The following is a 23,155-nucleotide window of genomic DNA, read 5'->3' on the forward strand; positions in this document are numbered from 1 at the left end:
CGTTAGAGCTTCAGGGATTGATGTGTTTACTGACTGCTCAAAGCCTATTTCACCACCAATTTCTAGGTCCTTAGTGAGTATTAAATAACTGCCTTGCTTTTCTGTCATAGCATTTTGGCATTAGAGAAGCTCGGTGCTGTCTTCAATCAAGTAGCCTTCCCACTGCAGTACACACCCAGGAAATTTGTCATCCACCCTGAGAGTAACAACCTTATTATCATTGAAACGGACCACAATGCCTACACTGAGGCCACAAAAGCTCAGAGAAAGCAGCAGATGGCAGAGGTAATGAGACTAACGTTCAGGGGTTCTGTTAAAAGATTTGTGAAATTATGTTGAAAAGTTTAAACTGCTCAGCACTTTGGGAGGCTGAGATGGGAGGATTGCTAGTTTGAAACCAGCCTGGACAACATAGCAAAACCGCACCTCTATTAAAAATTTTGAAAGATAGCCTGGTGTGTTGGTGCACTCCTGGTATGTTGGCACACTCCACTGCATACCAGTGGCACTCTGGACATGAGACTCTGTCAAAAGTTTAAACTCGGCCGGGCGCGGTGGCTCAAGCCTGTAATCCCAGCACTTTGGGAGGCCGAGACGGGCGGATCACAAGGTCAGGAGATTGAGACCATCCTGGCTAACACGGCGAAACCCCGTCTCTACTAAAAACACAAAAAATTAGCGAGGCGAGGTGGCCTGTGGTCAGCTTCTCGAGGGAGGCTGAAAGAGCAGAAAGAATAAGCCCGGAGAACCCGGGGAGAGGGCTTGCAGTGAGCTGAATCCCGGCCACTGCACTCCCAACCTGGGGCGACAGACGAGACTCCGTCTCAAAAAAGTTTAAACTCCTGTAATTGTTGTTATATTCTTTGTTTTTAAAGATCTAGGCTCTTTTCAGCTTCTTTAAGCAGAGGCCTTTGCCCCAAAATACTTCATGTTAGAGCCTTTCTTGTAACCCAGGACTATACTCTGACCTCCATTTATTCACAATTAAGTTCCCTCTCTGAAACAGAATTCTCCAGTCTTTGAGCTTCCAAAATAGACTGTATTTCCTGGATTTGGGCCCAAAGGAGACAGCTTTCATGTTCTCCACAATACCAGCTCTTTCTAGAACTCATTGCCTAGCAAAAACCAAATAGCTACAATCACATAGAACTGTATCCAGCCTTAAAGAGTGGAGACAGAGTAGTCTTAGTAGGGGAAATCAGATGGGTTGGATAAAAAAATGGAGTTTCTGGCCGGGCGCGGTGGCTCAAGCCTGTAATCCCAGCACTTTGGGAGGCCGAGACGGGCGGATCACGAGGTCAAGAGATCGAGACCATCCTGGCTAACACGGGTGAAAACCCGTCTCTACTAAAAAATACAAAAAAAAAACTATCTGGGTGAGGTGGTGGGCGCCTGTAGTCCCAGCTACACGGGAGGCTGAGGCAGGAGAATGGCGTGAACCCGGGAGGCAGAGCTTGCAGTGAGCTGAGATCCGGCCACTGCACTCCAGCCTGGGCAACAGAGCGAGACTCCTTCTCAAAAAAAAAGAAGAAAAAACCCCTTGGAGTGTTCTTGCTACCTATCCTCTTCTCAGCCAGCCCCTACCTCTGAACATGCCAACTCAGTTGTTTGGTTTTTTGGGTTTAGGAAATGGTGGAAGCAGCAGGGGAGGATGAGCGGGAGCTGGCCGCAGAGATGGCAGCAGCATTCCTCAATGAAAACCTCCCTGAATCCATCTTTGGAGCTCCCAAGGCTGGCAATGGGCAGTGGGCCTCTGTGATCCGAGTGATGAATCCCATTCAGGGGAACACACTGGACCTTGTCCAGCTGGAACAGAATGAGGCAGCTTTTAGGTAAGGAGTCCAGGACAGTTCAGGGTTTGGTAGCCTGGAACAGGAGCTCTCTGGGTTTTGACGAAGGCCTTACTCTTGCTTCTTACTCTGTGTGTAGTGTGGCTGTGTGCAGGTTCTCCAACACTGGTGAAGACTGGTATGTGCTGGTGGGTGTGGCCAAGGACCTGATACTGAACCCCCGATCTGTGGCAGGGGGCTTCGTCTATACTTACAAGCTTGTGAACAATGGGGAAAAACTGGAGTTTTTGCACAAGGTAGGAATCAGCCAGTGAGTGGTTCTCCTAGATCTTAAGTCCTATTGAATTCTCTTACTTTTGCTTATGTTATGGGTCAGGTCTTTTGGGGACCAGCTCCTTGATTCCAGTCCATCTCTTACCAGCACATGGAAAATCCTGGAGCCTTCTAGCTGCGGTGATGCTCTTGTGCCTGTGCATTCCACAGTAAGGCTTTGTGCTAACCACCCATAATGGGGAGATGGATGCACATTGAATCAGTCCCTTTCTTACTGTTTTAATAAGCGGGCAACAATTTGTGACCAAAATTCAGCAGTTTAAATAATTAATATTCTGGCTGTGTGCGGTGGCTCACACCTGTAATCCCAGCACTTTGGGACCAGCCCGACCAACATGATGAAAGCCCGTCTCTACTAAAAATATAAAAATCAGCCAGGCATGGTGGCATGTACCTGTTATCCCAGCTACTTGGGAGGCTGAGGCAGGAGAATCACTTGAACCCGGGAGGCGGAGGTTGCAGTGAGCTGAGATTGTGCCATTGCACTCTAGCCTGGGTGGCAGAGTGAGACTGTCAAAAAAAAAAAAAAAAAAGATTTAGTGTTCTTTTCCATCTGCCTTCTCTGGGAAGTTACTGTTTAATGGGTACAGAGTTTCAGTTTGGGAAGATGAAAAAAAAGCTGGAGATCATAGTTACACAACAGTAAATGTGCTTAATGCCACTGAAGTGTATACTTAAAAATGACTGGGCATGGTGACTCATTCCTGTAATCCCAGCACTTTGGAAGGCCGAGGTGGGCGGATCACCTGAGGTCAGAGGTTCAAGACCAGTCTGGTCAACGTGGTGAAATCCCATCTCTATTAAAAATAAAAAATCAGCCAGGCATGGTGGTGGGCGCCTGTAACCCCAGCTACTCCAGAGGTTAAGGCAGGAGAATTGCTTGAACCTGGGAGGCAGAGGTTGTACTGTGCTGAGATTGTGCCACTGCACTCCAGCCTGGGCGACAGAGTGAGACTCTGTCTCAAAAAAAAAAAAAAAAAAAAAAAAGGATTAAGATGGTAAACTTTATGTTATGTCTGTTTTACCATAATTATTAAAATAAAAATAATATTCTCCTCCACACTGACAGCATGTGGATTCCTTCAACCCTACCATAAGGGGAGTATCCTCTAAGAAATACTTCGTAGACCCTTTGGGTATAAAATTTGTCTCTCCTTTACAACTGAGATGTCACTAGGCTGGGTGCAGTGGCTCACGCTTGTAATCCCAGCTTTCTGGGAGTCTGAGTCGAGCAGATCACTTGAGCCCAAGAGTTTGAGACCAGCCTGGACAATGTGGTGAAACTCAGTTTCTACAGAAAATACAGATAATTAGTTGGGCGTGATGGCACATGCCTGTAGTCCCAGCTACTCGGGAGGCTGAGGTGGGAGGATCACCTGAGCCCAGGAAGTCCAGGCTATAGTGAACCGTGATTACGCCTGCCACAGCCCTCCAGCTTGAGCGACAGTGAGACCCTGTCTCCAAAAAAAAAAAAAAAAATGTCATTTTCCACTAGCATTTCTTTCCTGTCCTTCCACAAATTACAGTCACTTCTTAGCTACTAAGGCTTCACTATTATTTCATGAGGCCAGTTAAACCAAGCACAGGCTCTGGGCAGCTGTCATCAGGTACCAGAACTTCTTGTCACTTGTAGCATTGATCCCTCTGCTGGGTGAATGCAGCATGTGGGACCTGTTCACCCCAACACGCTGATTCATTAGCAAAATAAGATCACTGGTGTGTTTCTTAATGATAGGCTCCTGTGAAAGAAGACGTTTCTAGGCGGAGAGGTGGGGCCTGTGTCTGGCTGGCATTTGTAATAGCTGTATTACGTGCTTTTCCTCTATAGACTCCGGTGGAAGAGGTCCCTGCTGCCATTGCCCCATTCCAAGGGAGGGTGTTGATTGGTGTGGGGAAGCTGTTGCGTGTCTATGACCTGGGAAAGAAGAAGTTACTCCGAAAATGCGAGAATAAGGTAAGTGTGCTGGCGTTGGTGCTGAGATATAGCTCACATGTCAAGGGCGGGGGCATTGGTGGGGTGGTGGGCATTGAGTTTTAAAATCTTATCTTTATTAGGACTAGTGTTACCCCAATTCCAGCTTCAGAATTATGCCCTTTTTTTTTTTCGAGATGTAGTCTCGCCCTGTTGCCCAGGCTGGAGTGCAGTGGTGCAATCTCGGCTCACTGCAACCTCCGCCTCCCAGGTTCAAGTGATTCTCCTGCCTCAGCTTCCCGAGTAGCTGGGATTACAGGTGCACGCTGCCACGCCTGGCTAATTTTTTGTATCTTTAGTAGAGACAGGGTTTTACCATGTTGGCCAGGCTGGTCTCTTAACTCCTGACCTCATGATCCGCCCGCCTTGGCCTCCCAAAGTCCTAGGTTTACAGGCGTGAGCCACCGCACCAGCCCTTGAGTTTTGAGAGGAGCAGGAGTAGAGGATTCTCATTTCTTGACTTACCAAACAAGAACCAGCTTTCTATTTAGCTAGCTTCTGTAAGGAATGTAACTCTGAGAGTTAGGCATATATTTGCACTATATTAAAAGCTATTTGGCTCTTTTTCCCACTTAGAATTCATTGCTAACTGCTGTTTTTTGGTATTTGCTGTTCTGCTGACCCTATATATGTCATATGGAAAGCTGGACTTTCTTTGGGTTCTGAACCCCAAGATTACACCCACTATTGTCCTTGTTTTCCCCAGCATATTGCCAATTATATCTCTGGGATCCAGACTATTGGACACAGGGTAATTGTATCTGACGTCCAAGAAAGTTTCATCTGGGTTCGCTACAAGCGTAATGAAAACCAGCTTATCATCTTCGCTGATGATACCTACCCTCGATGGGTCACTACAGCCAGCCTCCTGGACTATGACACTGTTGCTGGGGCAGACAAGTTTGGCAACATATGTGTGGTGAGTTGATGTTGTTCACTTGGGTTACAGTGATGTGTAGGAAAGCTGGCTCAGTTTGTTGTGGGTAAAGCCAAAGATGAATCAATTCTGAGGGGTAAAAATGGATATAAAATTCCATCCTACTAAAGCTAACTCTACAAGCAATCTGTTCTTTAAGCCTTCTTACTAGTGTTGGATTTTTCTCTGGTTTATCGCTCTCCTCTCTATTGAACATGATTTAATGATAGGTTTAGTTTGAGCTAATGGCTAATATTTCTTTTTACGTTTTATAAGAACTTTGGAATGTCTGTTGTCTGTGTTGTGTGGTTTTGGTATTATCCTTAGCTGTGTTAAACGCCTGCTCATGGGTCGATTCTTTTGAGTTTCTTGCTCCTCAGACACAGCTCCTGCCCACCAGAGCAGGTGCAGGACACACGGGCTCAGGCCTCTGTCTAGACAGTGCCCCTATGGCTGACTTGCAAGGACCTGGGCCAGACCTGTTGCTTGGCAACCCAGGTGAGCAGGTCTGGGCCCCAGCACTGTGACTTGTGTCACTTCCTTGTAGGTGAGGCTCCCACCTAACACCAATGATGAAGTAGATGAGGACCCTACAGGAAACAAAGCCCTGTGGGACCGTGGCTTGCTCAATGGGGCCTCCCAGAAGGTAAGATTGCAGAATGGGCCCCAGGGAGGGCGCTGCTTAGCACTTCTCCTGTTGCTGTCACTGGATAAATTGCCTTTGGTGAATTATTCACAGTGCACACGACTGTGCTGAGTGCTGTCCTTCCACAGTCCTTTCTTACCAATCTGCAGAAATCTCCTTGGAGAGTAGCAAGTTCCTTCGAGAGAGTCCATTGCTAGTCCTCTGCTCTGAGGTGTGTCCAGGGCTTTACTTTCTCCTATAGGTATATGCTGCTTTAACAGAGGATCTCTGGACTTTCTATTTTAGAAGACAAGCCTAGTGATTGCTGTTTTCTATAATTTTCTTTGTGTTTTCCTTTTTTTTTTTTAATGGCAAGCTTGATAAATTTAACAAAATGGTTCTTATCGTTTAAGAGATGATAAACAGTAATTTTAGCATGTTTTATGAGGCATTAAGCCTTAAGTAAATGTGAGAATTTTAAAGTATTTTTAGGTTTTAATAATTTTTGGATTTATTGTTTGTTTTTGAGACAAGGTGTCACTTGGTCGCCTGGGCTGTAGTATGGTGGTACGATCACAGATCACTGCAGCTTCCACCTCCTGGGCTCAAGTGATCCTTCCCCCTCAGCCTCCTGAGTAGCTGGGACTAGAGTACATGCCACCAAACCTGACAAATTTTGTGGGTATGGGTTTATGAGGCCTCACTGTGTTGCCCAGGCTGGTCTTGAAATCCTGGGCTCAAGCAATCCTCCCACAGTTGGCCTCTGTAGTAGTTTTTGGATGTTAATAGATGGTGAAATGTGCCTTAGGGAGCACTGCATGCTCTCGGGAGTCCAGGGAGGCTCCTGAGGGCGCACACAGTCACTAGTCTGTTTCTGACTCACAGGCAGAGGTGATCATGAACTACCATGTCGGAGAGACGGTGCTGTCCTTACAGAAGACTACGCTGATCCCCGGAGGCTCAGAATCACTTGTCTATACCACCTTGTCTGGAGGAATTGGCATCCTTGTGCCATTCACGTCCCATGAGGTGAGAGCACCCACATTACTCTGGCCTTGACTTTTAAGGTTGTTTCTTGGTGTTGAATCTACCTAACAGGTCAAATTCATTTGTCCCCACATATAATTAATAATGCTCTGGGAATTACAGACTGACGGAAGTACTTGGGGAGATAGGAATCTTGATTCCCCCCCACCCAGGGAAGGCCCATTTTTTGTTGTTGTTGTTGTTGTTTTTGTTTGTTTTTTGGGGAGGGGGGATGGAGTCTCCTGTCACCCAGGCTGGAGTGCAGTGGCACAATCTCGGCTCATTGCAAACTCCGCCTCCCAGGTTCACACCATTCTCCTGCCTCAGCCTCCCAAGTAACTGGGACTACAGGCGCCCGCCACCACACCTGGCTAATTTTTTGTATTTTTAGTAGAGACAGGGTTTCACCATGTTAGCTAGGATGGTCTCGATCTCCTGACCTCGTGATCCGCCTGCCTTGGCCTTCCAGAGTGCTGGGATTACAGGCGTGAGCCACTGCGCCCGGGCAGGCCATTTGTTTTTATACTGTACTAGGGTTTGCTTCAGTCTGATGCGAGTTTACAAGGTTAGCCTGAGCCCAAAGCTCTAGAACCGGACTCCACAGACTAGGATTGCCAGGATTGATGGGATGATCCCTGTTGGGGCACACATCACCATATGGAGTCCAGTCTAGGTTTGCCAGAGTTCGGCATGTTTTATTCCAGCAAAGGAAGCTGGGATCAGGAATCTGACCTCACAAACCATTCTTTATGTGTGGCATTCTCTTTTGCACTGCAGACAACACGAGGTCTCCTTTTGGATTTTAACTATCGTGTTGTAGCAGAAAAACCTGTGATTATCAGAAAGTGATTAGATATTTCCCTTGTGTTTGTATGGTAAAAATGAATGGCTTGTCTGTTCGTTGTGCTTGTGGAAACTCTAGACTAGTTGAAATCACTTCTCAGTGACAGATTTTTTGTTTCTTCTGCCAGGACCATGACTTCTTCCAGCATGTGGAAATGCACCTGCGGTCTGAACATCCCCCTCTCTGTGGGCGGGACCACCTCAGCTTTCGTTCCTACTACTTCCCTGTGAAGGTAGGTTGGGGGAATCTGAGCTGGAAAGGGAGATCCTGAGTAAAGGAGCAGCACAGGCAGCAGAATGATGGGAATAGTACCAGGGAGGGTGCTCCCCTCGGGGCAGACCACAGCCAGAGCAAAGGCTTCACTGCTTCTGCCAATCTGAACTCTGAGTACCAAGAGTCAACTTAGATAGTGTTCCTGGATCTACAAGCGGGGTTCAAGTATCGAGTGGAGAATAAAAAGCTTTCCCTGTCTGGGCGTGGTAGCACACATTTGTGGTCCTAGCCAATTGGGAGGCTAAGCCGCAGAGTTTTGAGAGTGTGGTGAGCCATGATTATCCCACTGCACTGCAATCTGGATGATAGGGTTGAGACCCTGTCTCAAAAACTGAAAAATAAAAACAGCTTTCCCTACAACTGCTGCTTTAGCATGTGCCATTTTCTTTGGGCATCTCACCATTTTTTTCCTTCTGCTCTCTCCATATCTTAGAATGTGATTGATGGAGACCTCTGTGAGCAGTTCAATTCCATGGAACCCAACAAACAAAAGAACGTCTCTGAAGAACTGGACCGAACCCCACCCGAGGTGTCCAAGAAACTCGAGGATATCCGGACCCGCTATGCCTTCTGAGCCCTCCTTTCCCTATGGGGCTTGCCAGAGACTGTGTATTTTGTTTCCCCCACCACCATCGCCGCCACCTGGCTTCTGCCATGTGGCAGGAGGGTGACTGGATAATTAAGACTGCATTATGAAAGCCAACAGCTCTCTCCCCTCACCTCTTCTCCTGGAATGACTGGCTTCCCCTCAAATTGGCGCTGAGATTGGCTACACTTCTCCCCACCTGGTACATGATACATGACCCCAGGTTCCAGTGTGGAACCCAATTCCCCCATTCCCCAAAGCCATGCCTACATTGATATGTCTGACTCTCCTGTCTACTTTTGCACACACCCTTAATTTTTAACTGGTTTTCCTGTAAATACAGTTTTGTACAATGTTATCTCTGTGGGAGGAAGGAAGGAAGGCTGTGGTGGGACTGGATAGGATATAGTATCACTCCTGAGTTCTGCTGCTCTAGAATCTAACCCAGAAAGAAACAGAAACTAGTTTTTAAGGTGACTGGCGTCCGTGTGTCTTGTTCTGGAGATGAGGATGTAGGTGGGAGGTTTGAGCCCAAGTTAGAGCAGGACTCTTAAGTTAGAGTAGACTCCTTCCTTCCAGATGCCTACTTGGACTTGGGACACTCTGTGGCTCCTTACCCCCAGGTCTGTGGTGGTTTCTTTGTTTTTTCCTGGTTCTTTTTGCTGTGCTGATGAAACATGGGCTCAATAACCATGTGGATACTCACCGCTTTTCCCACTGGATTGAGGAAGGGTGGCTGATTCTTCCTCCTCTTCTACTCTGAGGATATTAGTATGGGGATTTTAGCATGAATTCCAGCTGGGGAGTCTTAACAGATGTCCGTTTTGCTGATACAGCCCCTAAAGAGATCTTTGGCTCCATAGGACCATAGGAAGGGTCAGTACAGAAGAACCTGGATACTGCCCTGCCCCTGAGAACTGTGTATATGTGGGGCCTGTCTGCAGCACCCATCTCAGGTGGGTTCCACAGGGCCTTTAGGGTATAATGAGAGCCTGTCCCCTGGAAGAGGCCCAGTTCCAGAAATGTTCCAGCCGACCCCTGAGAATTCCCCGTTTAGTTGTGTGGGAAGCCCTCGTCTTCCAGGCTGTCCTTGTGCCTTGAACCTGGAGAAACGAGCTCACTGTTCTCAATACTTCACGAAGTAAAACATTCTTTCATCTGCATGTGGTCAGCCACCTAAATTGAGCAACTGATCTGGTGAGCAGTGGGTTAGAATCAGGAATGGTGGTGAGGAGATACCATCTGAACCTCCCGGAGCCCAGTGCAGAGGGTTCCTCACGCTGTCTCATGGAACTAAGTATATTGAATTATGATTTGGTTTTAGATCAGTCAAGAGAGACCCAGGTTTTGCCAGGAATCGAATCCCTAAATAACATGTTTTTTTCTCACTTAGCTCATGAATTTGCATAGTAGACAGTAGTTCTGAATTAGATTTTGAAAACCTAATTTCAGGGCTCATTTTTTCCTGTGGCCCTAAATCCATTCTATCAAATTGTATGATACTGACATGCAGTCATCTGAGGAACTCGGTGTAGATATTTGAGCAGCTCCTTGCGTGTTTTTTAACTCAAGTTTGATTGAAATACATACACTCCATACAGAAGTTAGGGGGTTCTGAAAGAAAGGAAAATCTGTGGAATCAGGAGTTGTCACCACCGAGCTTCCTCTGGAAGTCTGCCCATCAGCTTCCTTGTTCTCTGTAAGAGAAAGGGTTAGGACAAGGAATTGGGCTTGAATATGTGGAAAGGAATTTTCATAGCTGTTGCTACAGAACCTACAAAAGTTTATAATTTATTGATTGGATGTGGCTCAATGACAAGTCCCGTCTGTGTAATTGTTAAGGGGACCTGATTGACTCCTGTGGTTTGACTGAGCAACCAGGTAAATAGAGAGCTCTCTCCAGCCTTGCAAAACCCACCAGAGGCTGCTGCAGAACTCGGACAGAGGGGTCTGCCCTTGGGTTTGCTTCCATCCTGTTCCATTGCTAAGCCCTTGTGACTTGGATCCTGGGACTGAAAAGTTTTTAGCTGCCTCAGCTTTCCCCTGACCTTACGGGCAGAGGTTCTGCAGATGTTTCCTTTGGAAGATCTCTTGCCAAGAATAGCATTCCTTTGGAGGAGGGGGGTTCTAGTTGGAATGTTGCTTTTCTTGGTTAGTGTAAATGTATTGTTAGTGAGACAGCTGCCAGCACTGGAAAAGGTTCGTCTCACAGGGAGAGCGCTGGTCCCCAGAATGTGTGCTGTTCCCACGCTGCTGCCTTTCTTGAACTTGTTAGAGGAAAGCCAGAAATGTTAAGGCATTCAGATGGGATCAACCTGGCTTTCAAATTTTTTTAAATTCCTAAGTTCTGTTTTATTTTTTAATTAAAAAAAAAATTTTATTAGAGGCAGTCTCACTCCTTTGCCTATCCTGGAGTTCAGTGGAGTCGTTATAGCTCACTGAGGCTTGAACTCCTGGGCTCAAGCGATCCACCTCAGCCTCCAGAGTAGGGGAGACTACAGATGTGTGCCACCATACTCAGTTAATTTTTAAACTTTTGTAGAGACAGGGTCTCCCTGTGTTGTCCAGGCTGGTCTCAAACTCTTGACCTCAAACAATCCTCCTGCCTTGGCCTCCCAAAGCACTGGGATTATAGGTGTGAGCCATTGCGCCTGGTCCTAAATTCTTGTTTTTTGTTTATCAGGGATAGAATCTCTCTTGCCCAGGCTGGAGGGCTGTGGTGCGATCCCAGCCCACTGCAACCTCCGCCTCCTGAGCTCAAGCAATCCTCCTACCTCAGCTTCCCAAGTAGCTGGAACTACAGGCATGTGCCATGTCCAGCTAATTTTTGCATTTTTAGTAGAAGAGGTTTTACCGTGTTGAACAGGTTGGTCTCGAACTCCTGGCCTCAAGTGGTCCGCCTGGCTCAGCCTCCCAAAGTGCTGTGACTACAGGTATGAGCCACCACACCCAGCCTCTAAATTCTGTTTTCTTTCTTTTTTTTTTTTTTTTTGAGACGGAGTCTTGCTCTGTCGCCCAGGCTGGAGTGCAGTGGCCGGATCTCAGCTCACTGCAAGCTCCACCTCCCGGGTTCACGCCATTCTCCTGCCTCAGCCTCCCCAGTAGCTGGGACTACAGGCGCCCGTCACCTCGCCCAGCTATTTTTTGTATTTTTTAGTAGAGACGGGGTTTCAGCGGGTTAGCCAGGATGGTCTCGATCTCCTGACCTTGTGATCCGCCCGTCTCGGCCTCCCAAAGTGCTGGGATTACAGGCTTGAGCCACCGCGCCTGGCCTCTGTTTTCTATTCAAAGTAGAAGTGACATGTGTTTGTTGAGTCATCCACTTGCTCACTTGCATATGGAATATTGTATGTGAATTTTTTGTTACACCCTTAAAATTAATTTTCAAGGGCTATATGTAGAGCTCAGAAGAAACATCTCTGCTGCTGAAATCAAACTTGATCCAGAAAACGTAGCAATGGAGGAGAGGAACAGATGGCTTTCGGGGACAAGGCAGAGACTCAAACACCTGCTTGGCCATGGTTGGTTGACATTTGAGTGACAGCCCAACACGCCCTGTGAAGTTCAGGTGAACTGAAATGGGCAGGTGTAGGCTACTAAACCAGCACAACCAAGAGCTGTTACTCCTTTTTTCTTTTTTTTCTTTTTCTTTTTTTTTTGAGACGGTGTCTCGCTCTGTCGCCCAGGCTGGAGTGCAGTGGCCGGATCTCAGCTCACTGCAAGCTCCGCCTCCCGGGTTCACGCCATTCTCCAGCCTCAGCCTCCCCAGTAGCTGGGACTACAGGCGCCCGCCACCTCGCCCGGCTAGTTTTTTGTATTTCTTAATAGAGACGGGGTTTCACCGTGTTAGCCAGGATGGTCTCGATCTCCTGACCTCGTGATCCGCCCGTCTCGGCCTCCCAAAGTGCTGGGATTACAGGCCTGAGCCACCGCGCCCGGCCTCCTTTTTTCTTTTTTGAGATGAAGTCTTAACTGTGTCGCCCAGGCTAGAGTACAGCAGCACAATCTTGGCTCACCGCAACCTCTGCCTTCTAGGTTCAAGAGATTCTCCTGCCTCAGCCTCCTGAGTAGCTGGGATTACAGGCATGCACTACCACACCTGGCTAATTTTTGTATTTTTAGTAGAGATGGGGTTTCACCTTGTTGGCCAGGCTGATTCAAACTCCTGACCTCAGGTGATCCGTCCACCTTGGGCTCCCAAAGTGCTGGGTTTACAGGAGTGAGCCACTGCACTTGGCCAGGAGCTGTTTAACCATCAGGAGACATGCTGACCCACTAGAAGAGGCTGCTACGTTCATTTCTTCCAGAAATGTTTACTGGGCACCTACTATGAACCACCTCCTCCCAGCTCTTTTCTGCACTCAGAGATTGGAGGAGAGTTTATAACCTGGCAGTCTGTTGCTGTGAGGTTGGTGGTGAGGTGAGTCTGCCAGAGGACGTGCCACCAGTTTCAGAAGAGCCTACAGCCCGGGTGTGATTTCCTCAGCCACAGCCTTGGGACTTCAGGAAAAATCAGAAGGTCCCAAGTCTGAAAAATGAAGAGGTGGGGAGTGGGCCGCAGGGGTTTTAGGTTGGGAAATGGTAGGAAACCTGTAGTTGTGGCTCATAATCCCAGCAGGATGTTAGCACCCTCTTCATTTGTCAGAATAGATTCCTGGTGTCTGCTCCCAATTATACGGTGGCTCATGCCTGGTAATCCCAGCACTTTGGGCGGCCAGAGACAGGCAGATCACTTGAGCCCAGAAGTTTAAGACCAGCCCAGGAAACAGACCCCATCTCTACAAAAAATTTAAAAACCCGAGCATAAAGCCCTGTTTCAAAACAAAGAGTCTGCTGGTGATGTCTGGGCATGTGTCTGCTTCATAGTCCAGTGTTATGATCAGTAGCTGTGATGGACAATGAGTGAACATTGCTGCTTGTTCAAAATGAAGGAAAAAAAAAGTCATCAAAACCAGGTTTGGGCCGGGCGCGGTGGCTCAAGCCTGTAATCCCAGCACTTTGGGAGGCCGAGACGGGCGGATCACGAGGTCAGGAGATCGAGACCATCCTGGCTAACACGGTGAAACCCCGTCTCTACTGAGAAATACAAAAAAAAAAAAACACTAGCCGGGCGAGGTGGCGGCGCCTGTAGTCCCAGCTACTCGGGAGGCTGAGGCAGGAGAATGGCATGAACCCGGGAGGCGGAGCTTGCAGTGAGCCGAGATCCGGTCACTGCACTCCAGCCTGGGCGACAGCACGAGACTCCGTCTCAAAAAAAAAAACAAAAAAGAAAAAACCAGGTCTGGAAGTTTCAGATTTGGAGGAGCTGGGCCAGCCCATCTGGAATGGCTGAGGGGCCCTGTTAGCCCCACCCTACCCCACCCCACCCCCAAATCCAGCATCTCTGCCAGTGCCCAGAGGCAAGCCCCCCTCAGTTTCCCACGTCCCATTCTGCCTTCCAGAGCCTGGTCCTCAAGTTTTAAATTCCCAGGTCCACTCAACAGAACTCTCTCCCTTGTCTGACTGCAGTCTCAGAATGAAAGGAGAGGTGCTTTTGTTGGGTTGTTTGGTAGCGTTTAGGCTTAGAAGTCACTAATTTGGAGCCGTAAGTATATAAGCTAATGACACGTGTATAAGCTAATGACACGTGATGGTTAAGGGACGTACTACCATTTCATGTGGGTTATTAGGGCCTCCAGCTGTTGTGAGGACACGCTGGGGTATCTCGGCTTCAGGGAGTCGATGCTGTAACTGGAGAAAGGTAATGCTGCCTCATAAAGCAATCAGAAACGAGATTCCACTTGCCAAATGCCAAGAGGCAGCGAAGTTCATGAAGAGAGCACTGTGTACAGAGTCAGATGACCTGGGCTCACTAGCCTCTAAGCATAGTCTTGGTTTCCTGCCTGTAAATTGGTAGAATAAGACTGATCTACTGGGCCCCAGCATGGTGGCTCATACCTGTGATCCCAGCACTTTGAGAGGCCAAGGCAGGAGGACCCCTTAAGCCCAGGAGTTTGAGACCAGCCTGGGCAACATGACAAAACCCCGTCTCTCCAAAAATACAAAAAAAATTTTTTTTTTGTATTTACAAAATACAAAAATTAGCCAGGCATGGTGGTACACACTTATAGTCCCAGCAAGTAGGGAGGCTGAGACAGGAGGATCTCTTAAGCTATGAGTTTGAGGCTGCAGTGAGCTGTGATTGCGCTACTACACTCCAGCCTGGACGACAGAACAAAACCTGTCTCAAAAACACCAAAAAACAAAAACTGGTCTCCTGGGGTCATGGTAGCACAAACGCACATGACTGAGTGCGCAGGAGTTCTGAGGCTTGTCCACTGACCTGGGGCTCTGGCCCTGGGAGATCTGGGGGACCTGCTGTGATGATTTGAAAGAAAGGGGCATCATTCCAAGCCAAGAGACCCCAGAAAGGGCACCAGGGGGTGTTCAGGCTTCTGTGAGGCCCCAGTGAGATCTGTGGCTGTGCCCCCATCACCTCCACCCTGTCTGCCCTCCCACGAGCTGCCCAACGAATGAATCAACGCCTTGGCAGAGTTTCCCAGCAGGGCCTTGCAGAGAGTGTGTGTGGCCTGTGTGGCCACTGCCTTGGGGGTGGGTGGGGAGTTAGGGAACATTCCAGCGTGGGCATTATTGTCCTGTTGCAAGTTCAGGGCCAAACCAGGAATCCAGTTTTGTCGATCCAATTGAGAAAACATTTCATGAACAACTACTTGTGGCATGCATTGGCACTCAGAGTAAAACGCACTATTATCACTAGGTTGGCATTTCTGCTTTTATTCTTTTTCTTTTTCTTCTTTTTTTTATTTTTTATTTTTGAGACCGAGTCTCACTCTGTCGCTTAGGGTGGAGTACAGTGATCTCAGTTCACTGCAACCTCTGCCTGCCGGGTTCAAGCGATTCTCCTGCCTCAGCCTCCCGAGTAGCTGGGATTGTGCCTGCCACCACGCTCGGATAATTTTTGTATTTTTAGTAGAGACGGGGTTTCACCATGTTGGCCAGGCTGGTCTCGAACTCCTGACCCCAGGTGATCCGCCTGCCTCGATCTTCGAAAGTGCTGGGATTACAGGCATGAGCCACTGCATCCAGCCAGGTCAGCACTCCAGACTAGCTCAGCTGTGAAAGACTAGATGTTAATAAGAGGTTCCTGAATCAAGGATTTTGTGCTCACATTCAGTGAAACACTACAGACTCCCCTCTTGGATAGTTGGAGGCTTTGAATACAGCCCTTCTTCTATTCTCCCTCCCCTACTGGCTCACCCCTAATGAATCCAAATGCAGTCTAGTAAAATCAGGAAGCCTGCTATGAAAACTCAGCAGAGATCCTGAAGATACCTCTGCAGGTGCCTGCTCTGACTCAGGTGAAGGGAGAATGGCTGTACCTTTGGTGATGGTGCTGAGGGAAAGGACCTCAACTCCCATAAGTGCTGGGTCTGAGGCCACATGTTACACCAGGACAGGTCCTGTGTCCCTCAGGAAAGCCTGGCTTTGGGGTCAGATCTCAGTAACCAGCCGGGAAATCTTAGGTAAGATTCTTTGTCTCTCTCTCTCCTTTTTTTTTAAGAAAAGCGACAGGGCCTTGCTCTGTCATCCAGGCTGGAGTGCAGTGACTCAATCACAGTTTAGTGCAGCCTCGACCTCCAGGGCTCAAGTGATCCTCCTGCCTAAGCCTCCCGAGTAGTTACGACTACAGGCATGAGCCACCATGATGCCTGGCTAATTTTTTATTTATTTTTTATTTCTGCAGAGATGGGGGTCTTTCTACGTTGCTCAGGCAGGTTTCTAACTCCTGGGCACAAGCCCCAGAAAAGGGGTGAAGAATCTTACCCAAGGCCAGGCACAGTGGCTCAAGCCTGAAATCTCAGCACTTTGGGAGGCTAAGGCAGGAGGATTCCTTGAGGCCAGCAGTTTGAGACGAGCCTGGGCAACATAGGAGACATCTGTGTCTACAGAAAATTAAAAAAATAAAAATTAGCTGGGTGTAGTGGTCCCAGCTACTTGGGAGGCTGAGGTGGGAGGATCAATTGAGCCCAGGAAATCAAGACCTCAGTGGGTTGTGATCATGCCACTGCACTCTAGCCTGGGCAATAGAGTGAGACCTTGTCTAAAGAAAAGGCCAGGTGTGACGGGTCACGTGTATAATTCCAGCACTTGGGAGGTTGACACGGGCGGATCACCTGAGGTCAGGAGTTCAAGACCAGCCTGGCCAACATGGTGAAACCCCATCTCTACTAAAAATACAAAATTAGCTGAGCATGGTGGAGCGTGCCTGTAGTCCCTGCTGTGAAACTCTGCCACAAAAAAAAAAAAAAGATTATTCACCTTTTGGAGCTCATGTCTTTATCTGTAGACTGGGTAACTCATTGGTGCTCAACAAGGATGATGTATCAGAGAAAGACCTTTTCTTCCACCTAATGGACCCCCAGTGCCATAGACACACACACACACACACACACCAGTCACCACCTCATCGCTCAGTTTTTTGTTTTGTTTTGTTTTGTTTTTTAGAGGCAGGATCTCGCTATATTGCCCAGGCTGGAGCACACTGGTTATTCACAGGTGCAATTGCAGCTCACTGCAGCCTCAAACTCTTGGCCTCAAGAGAGTCTCCTGCCTCAGCCTCCTGAGCAGCTGGGACTACAGGCTTGTGTCACTATACCCAACTCCCTATCACCTGGCTTTTAGTTTTATGAGAAGAGGCTTTTGTCTGGGTCCGAGTGTTCTGGAGAGGATCTGGGGTAGTCCCTTAAAACAGTCCAAGCTGCCTGGGAGCCAGGGCCTGGGTTCTGGGGACTTCTCGTAGTCAACTGGCCGGCACCCTCAGTCAGAGCAGTCCCCTGGCTGGTCCTCTGGGTTGAAGGCTCCCTCCTACTCCACACTCCAAGGCAGGCGGGGGCCACGTGGCCCTGCCCCGCCCCTGCTGGCTTCGGTTCCTGAGCAGAGCTGCAGAGGCCTGCTTTCCCCGCCCTTCTCATCAGACGGGAAGCCTGGACTGTGGGCTGGGGGCAGCCTCAGCCTCTCCCACCTGGCAGCCACTACCCGTGGCCCTTAGGCACCTGCTTGGGGCCCTGGAGCCCCTTAAGGCCACCAGCAAACCCTAGGAGACCGAGGCTTGGCACGTGAACAGGTAAGAAGGCATCAGGCTTTCTCTCCCACGCCTGGCTTTCCTCTGCCTCTGACGGCCTGGCTTCCCCACCCCGATTCTGCTGCTGCTTCACCGATCCCAGGAAGAGGGACTTGAGCTAGACTTGACAAAGACAGTCCCGGCCAAGACTCTCTGAAGTATGCCTCAGAGAAGTATGCCTCAGCAGAACTGTCTGCCCTGGGTTTCAATTTTTCACCTTTGCCTTCATCAGCCTTGCTGGAAAAAACAGATCCACATAACCATAAAGCAAGTCATTTCTCTGTGTGTGTCCTTCGGAGTTTAGTCAGTTGACAAACCTACATTCTCATATGGTTGGCATGGGTCATGGGGCGCTGCTCCACTGTATATTGCCGTAGGTCTTTGGACCTTAATGTACTGTGTGTGTGAACTATCACTTGCATGTATTACTTTATCAAAAATCAGTTGATTTGGCCGGGCACAGTGGCTCACGCCTGTAATCCCAGCGCTTTGGGAGGCTGAGGTGAGTGGATCACTTGAGGTCAGGAGTTTGAGACCAGCCTGGCCCACATGGTGAAACCCCATCCCACTAAAAATATAAAAATTAGCTGGGTGTGGTGGCGCATGACTGTAATCCCAGCTACTCGGGAGGCTGAGGCAGGAGACAGACTTGAACCCGGGAGGTGGAGGTTGCAGTGAGCCAAGATCACACCACTGCACTCCAGCCTGGGCAACAGAGTGAGACTATGTCTCAAAAAAAAAACAAAAACAAAACAAAAAAAACTTGATTTCAAGTTCTTTAAAGGAAAGAAGCAAAAAAGTCAACAGTGTAGGTAAACCTTTCTCATGCAGATGGGATTTCTGAAATTAAAATGAAGTGTTCTGCTTTTACACTTTTCTTTTCTTTTCTTTTTTGAGATGTTGTCTTGCTGTGTCACCCAGGCTGGAGTGCAGCCACGTGATCTTTGTTCACTGCAACCTCTGCCTCCTGGGTTCAAGTGATTCTCCTGCCTCAGCCTCCCGAGTAGCTGGGATTACAGGCACCCGCCACCACGCCCAGCTAATTTTTATAGTTTTAGTAGAGACGGACTTTCATCATGTTGGCCAGGCTGGTCTTGAACTCCTGACCTCAAGTGATCCACCCACCTCGGCCTCCCAAAGTGCTGGGATTACAGGCGTGAGCCACAGTGCCTGGCCAACTTTGCACTTATTTTTAAATGCACATAAACCAACTAACTAGATGTTGTTTTAAGGTCCACATGGTATTCACCAAGTTAACAGACCCATCCCTGGGTGGGCAGCCTCTGTCCACTGATGGTGAAGTTGAGTTGCTTCTAGGTTGTTTTGCAATGAATAATTCGACTTCTGTGGACAACTCTGTGGAAATAACTTTTTTTTTAATTTTGGTATTTAAAGTTGTTGGTTTTTCCCCCTTCTCCTTGGAGTTTATTCTGCATCCAGAATGAGTACTCCGGGCCAAGGACAAGAACATTTTTGCAGCTCAGCTCATGTTATGTGTGGGGTCAGCTCACTCATGAGCATTACGGGACTAATTTACTGATTTCCAGGGCCATGGTGGCAGAGTGGGCTGGGCGGGGGACTTGAGATCTCTGGGATTTCTCAGGAAGGGGACAGAGACTGTCTAGCGTAGTGGTTAGGAGCTTGGCTTTTAGAAGGCTGACTAGCCTGGGTTCGTATGCAGTAGCTGCCTGACCATGAACTTCCACCACATAACTTCATTGTGCTTTGGTTAGTTCACATGTAAAATCGAGGTTATAAAACTTGTTAGGGGCCAGGCATGGTGGCTCATGTCTGTAAGCCTAGCACTTTGGGAGGCTGAGGTGGGTGGATTGCTTGAGCCTAGGATTTCGAGACCAGCCTGGGCAACATGGTGAAACCCTGTGTCTACAAAAACAAAAACAAACAAAAACAAAAACTTGTTAGGAATGTTGGAAGTCAGAGATCCTGTTTGTGAAGCATCTAGCATAAGATCTGGTGCTTAACAAGCACCCCTGGAGGCCCCCTCTTCCCCAAGCCTGGGGCTTTAACAAGCCAGGCAAAATTGAGAAAGTCAAGGACATCTTCTTGGCCTAGATCCTATTCTTACCCAGCTTCACGGTAACTAGAGTGAAAGGCTTCATTGCCTGTTCGAGGATATTTTGACTAGGCCTCAGTCTGTCCCAAAGCTGACACGTGGAGCATCAAGCTCAGGCCTCCCTTGGGGGGACCCCCAAGCTTTGATCCACCTCTGTTGTCACATCTGGATGCCGCCATTCTTATCTCTCAGCCACCCTCCTCAACCTGCAGGTTTAAGGGATCCCTGGACAGACTGGAGAGTTCCCGGAACGTCTGCAGGTGCACCTGCCCAGCCCCAGCCTGCTGTCACTGGGGTAGGTTATGCACATGGTTCAGCAGAAGGAGCACAGGCTCTGGAGCTGGTCAGATTGGATTCCGGTCCCGGCCGCACCACTTCCCACCTGTGGGCAGTCACTGGACGTCTCTGACCCCTAGTTTCCTCATTTGCGAATGGATGTGTTAATATCTTTGGCCTAGAATTACATGAGATCACACAGATAAAGCAGTAGCCCCAAGGAGCCCTTACCGTGAAACTCAAGGCTGCACTCCAGAGCCTTCGGGAAGGTACTGGAATTAGCTATAAAGGACAGGCAGAAAATCCACGTGTTCATTTTCTCGGACAACAAACATTGATAGGGTTGGCCGGCCCTGGTGCTGGGAACCAGGGAGAGACGTGCACAAGATGCCTGTCTGCTATTGACATAGGCTGCAGGGAAAGGGGGAGTGGGAGATGAGTTGAGGGGAGGCGGTGGGGATAAGATTTTGAAGAGCTTTGAAGATCAAGTGAGAATTTGGATTTGATCTCAATGATAAGGAGTTTTTTTTTTTTGTTTTTTTGTGTTTTTTTTGAGACGGAGTCTTGCTCTGTCGCCCAGGCTGGAGTGCAGTGGCGCGATCTCGGGTCACTGCAAGCTCCGCCTCCCAGGTTCACGCCATTCTCCTGCCTCAGCCTCCTGAGTATCTGGGACTACAGGCGCCCACCACCACGCCTGGCTAATTTTTTGTATTTTTAGTAGAGACGGGGTTTCACTGTGGTCTCGATCTCCTGACCTTGTGATCCACCCGCCTCAACCTCCCAAAGTGCTGGGATTATAGGCGTGAGCCACCGCGCCCAGCTGTTTTTTTTTTTTTTTTTGACAGAGTCTTGCTCTGTTGCCCAGGCTGAAGTACAGTGTCCCGATCTCAGCTCACTGCAACCTCTGCCTCCTGGGTTCAAGTGATTCTCCTGCCTCAGCCTCCTGAGTAGCTGGGATTACAGGCACGCGTCACCATGCCTGGCTAATTTTTGTATTTTTAGTAGAGATGGGGGTTTCCATGTTACCCAGGCTGGTCTTGAATTCCTGACCTCAACTGATTCACCTGCCTCAGCCTCCCAAAGTGCTGGGATTACAGGCATGAGCCACCGCGCCTCGCAATGATGAGGGGATTTAAGCAGGTTTTGAGACGCCTGTTCTGGCAGCTTCGAGGGACGAAGCTAGTGTTGGCAGCTGATGTCGTTGGTGGCCTGGTGTGCCTCCAGCCTTCCCCTGCATCTCAGGGGCCCTAATTGTACTCAAAATAAATAACTGCAAAGAGAGGGGTTCTCAGGACAGGCCTGGGTCAGGCAAGCCTGGCCTGGGAGTTGGGGCCCTGGTGCTGGGTTCTGGTCCCAGCCCCACCACCAGAGCATGTAGCTCTTTCCTTCTTGCCTCAGAGGAGGACTCTGTTTCCCAGGCTGCAGTGCAGTGGCGTGATCTCGGCTCACTGCAGTGCAGTGGTGTGATCTCAGATCTCTGCCTCCTGGGTTCAACGATTCTCATGCCTCAGTCTCCTGAGTAGCTGGGATTACAGGTGCGTGCCACCATGCCTGGCTAATTTTTGTATCTTTAGTAGAGATGGGGTTTCACCATGTTGGCCAGGCTGATCTCGAACTCCTGACCTCAAATGATCCACCCACCTCAACCTCCCAAAGTGCTGGGATTACTGGCGCCTGGTCCAGGGCAATTAGGCTTCTTTTTTTTTTTTTAATTATTCAGCTAAAAGAGGAAGAGGTGATTTATTATATGGTTGTTACGCTCGGCCACAAATAAACACAGAAATAGTCCAGAATGTGACAAGTCCAGGGCAGAGGACCAACATGGGCAGTTTTGTTTATGAGCAAGGTGGGTCTCAGAGGTGATCGGCGATCAGAGGGCGATGAAGTTCTAGATCCATTGAGACAAGCTCTAGACAGTAGCATGCAGTCCCACAGCTTGTACCAGCATCCCCAGCGCCTGGCGTTCCATGTTGCTGCTCCTGTGGCCTCCACGGTGCAACAAGCTAGCAGCTTACTTGGACCTCTGCCTCATCTTTCTTCTTTTGTGCTTCAGCCTGCGCATTCACTTCTTCCTCCACTTGGCTTTCATGGCGCAGAGGTTTCCAAGAAAATGGCACTAAGGCCGACAGCGCAATTAGGCTTCTTACAGCTCTTTCCTTCTGGGGGTTCTGTACAATGTTTCTGGAAGCCACAGCTCCCCTTCCCCTGCCCCCAAGGCAATACTGTCCTGTGGCCTTCCCTGACCCGGCCGTAGGAGGGAGAGACATCTTGTCCCAGGTGGGCAGTGTGGCGCTTTGACCTTGAGAGAGACTCCATGGAAGTCTGAGAACTGTGGCTTCCAGATGTGGGACAATCCTGGGGTGGTTCTGGGCTCCAGCTGTCATGCATGCTTGCGTATGAGGGCCACGTCTCATAAGTAAAGGGCAGTGTCCTCTGGGACCTGGGCTGCAACTGGCCTGGGAACCTGCTTCCTGAGCTTCCCAGGGGCTGCCTGGAGAGCTCCGTCCGTGCATCCCAGCACGTCTGGAAACCAGCCAGGCTTTCCCCTTGGGGTCCTCTCCACGTCGGGGGATGTGGATGGATTGAGACTTGCCTATAGCTAGAAAGGTTCAGGTCAAAATGACGAATTGGAAAGGCCAAAGAGATGTGGACTTCCCAGCAGCCACTGGGAAAAGTCAGCGCTCTGCTGCAGTGCTCATGCCTCTCCAGCATGAGAAAGTCCACGCTGTGGCCAGGACTCCACCACCAAGTCCCAGCTGCCCTTCGGCTTTGTCACCCAGGCATCTTCTCAATTATTCCTTTCTCCGTTTCCCAAGAACCAGCACTTTGCTGTTTCCTTGTCTTCCTGCTTTCTCTCTCTCTCTCTCTTTTTTTTTTTTTTTTTGGAGACAGAGCCTTGCTCTGTCACTGAAGCTAGAGTGCAATGGCACGATCTTGGCTCATTGCAACCTCTGCCTCCTTGGTTCAAGCGATTCTCTTGCCTCAGTCTCTGGAGTAGCTGAGATTACAGACTCCCGCCACCACACCCGGCTAATTTTTGTATTTTTAGTAGAGACAGGGTTTCACCATGTTGGCCAGGTTGGTCTCGAACTCCTGACCTCAGGCAATCTGCCCGCTTTGGCATCTCAAAGTGCTGTGTATACAGGTGTGAGCCACCGTGCCTGATCATCTTAATTATTTTTAAGGGTACAGTTCACTAGCATTAAGAAAATCCATGTTGTTGTACCACAGATGGTACATCAAGCGGAAACTGTCTATTAAATGACTCCCCAAACTCCCCCATTTCCCTCCCCCCAACCTCTGGGTACCACCTTTCAGA

The 23,155-nt window shown here is 49.0% G+C and overlaps 2 protein-coding genes across 4 annotated transcripts in view; both read left to right on the forward strand.

Moving 5' to 3' along the window:
- SF3B3 (splicing factor 3b subunit 3) overlaps positions 1-9,522 on the forward strand; it is a 54,758-nt gene extending 45,236 nt beyond the window's left edge. For 2 of the 3 annotated variants that reach the window (XM_021932164.2, XM_021932163.2), the window contains 9 exons: positions 111-285; positions 1,627-1,832; positions 1,930-2,086; positions 3,952-4,077; positions 4,802-5,014; positions 5,559-5,657; positions 6,522-6,665; positions 7,634-7,738; positions 8,213-9,522. In XM_021932164.2, the coding sequence (XP_021787856.1) occupies positions 111-285; positions 1,627-1,832; positions 1,930-2,086; positions 3,952-4,077; positions 4,802-5,014; positions 5,559-5,657; positions 6,522-6,665; positions 7,634-7,738; positions 8,213-8,353 (1,366 nt within the window). In that variant the 3' untranslated portion in view covers positions 8,354-9,522. The remainder of the gene's footprint in view (positions 1-110; positions 286-1,626; positions 1,833-1,929; positions 2,087-3,951; positions 4,078-4,801; positions 5,015-5,558; positions 5,658-6,521; positions 6,666-7,633; positions 7,739-8,212) is intronic. The other variant, XM_003917165.4, reaches the window with a different exon arrangement.
- Positions 9,523-17,295: 7,773 nt separating this feature from the next.
- IL34 (interleukin 34) overlaps positions 17,296-23,155 on the forward strand; it is a 72,812-nt gene continuing 66,952 nt past the window's right edge. Inside the window, exon 1 of the mRNA XM_031658106.1 lies at positions 17,296-17,489. The gene's annotated coding sequence lies outside the window, so the exon portion shown is untranslated. The remainder of the gene's footprint in view (positions 17,490-23,155) is intronic.

This window comes from Papio anubis, chromosome 18 (assembly GCF_008728515.1).
Source record: "Papio anubis isolate 15944 chromosome 18, Panubis1.0, whole genome shotgun sequence".
NCBI lineage: Eukaryota > Metazoa > Chordata > Mammalia > Primates > Cercopithecidae > Papio > Papio anubis.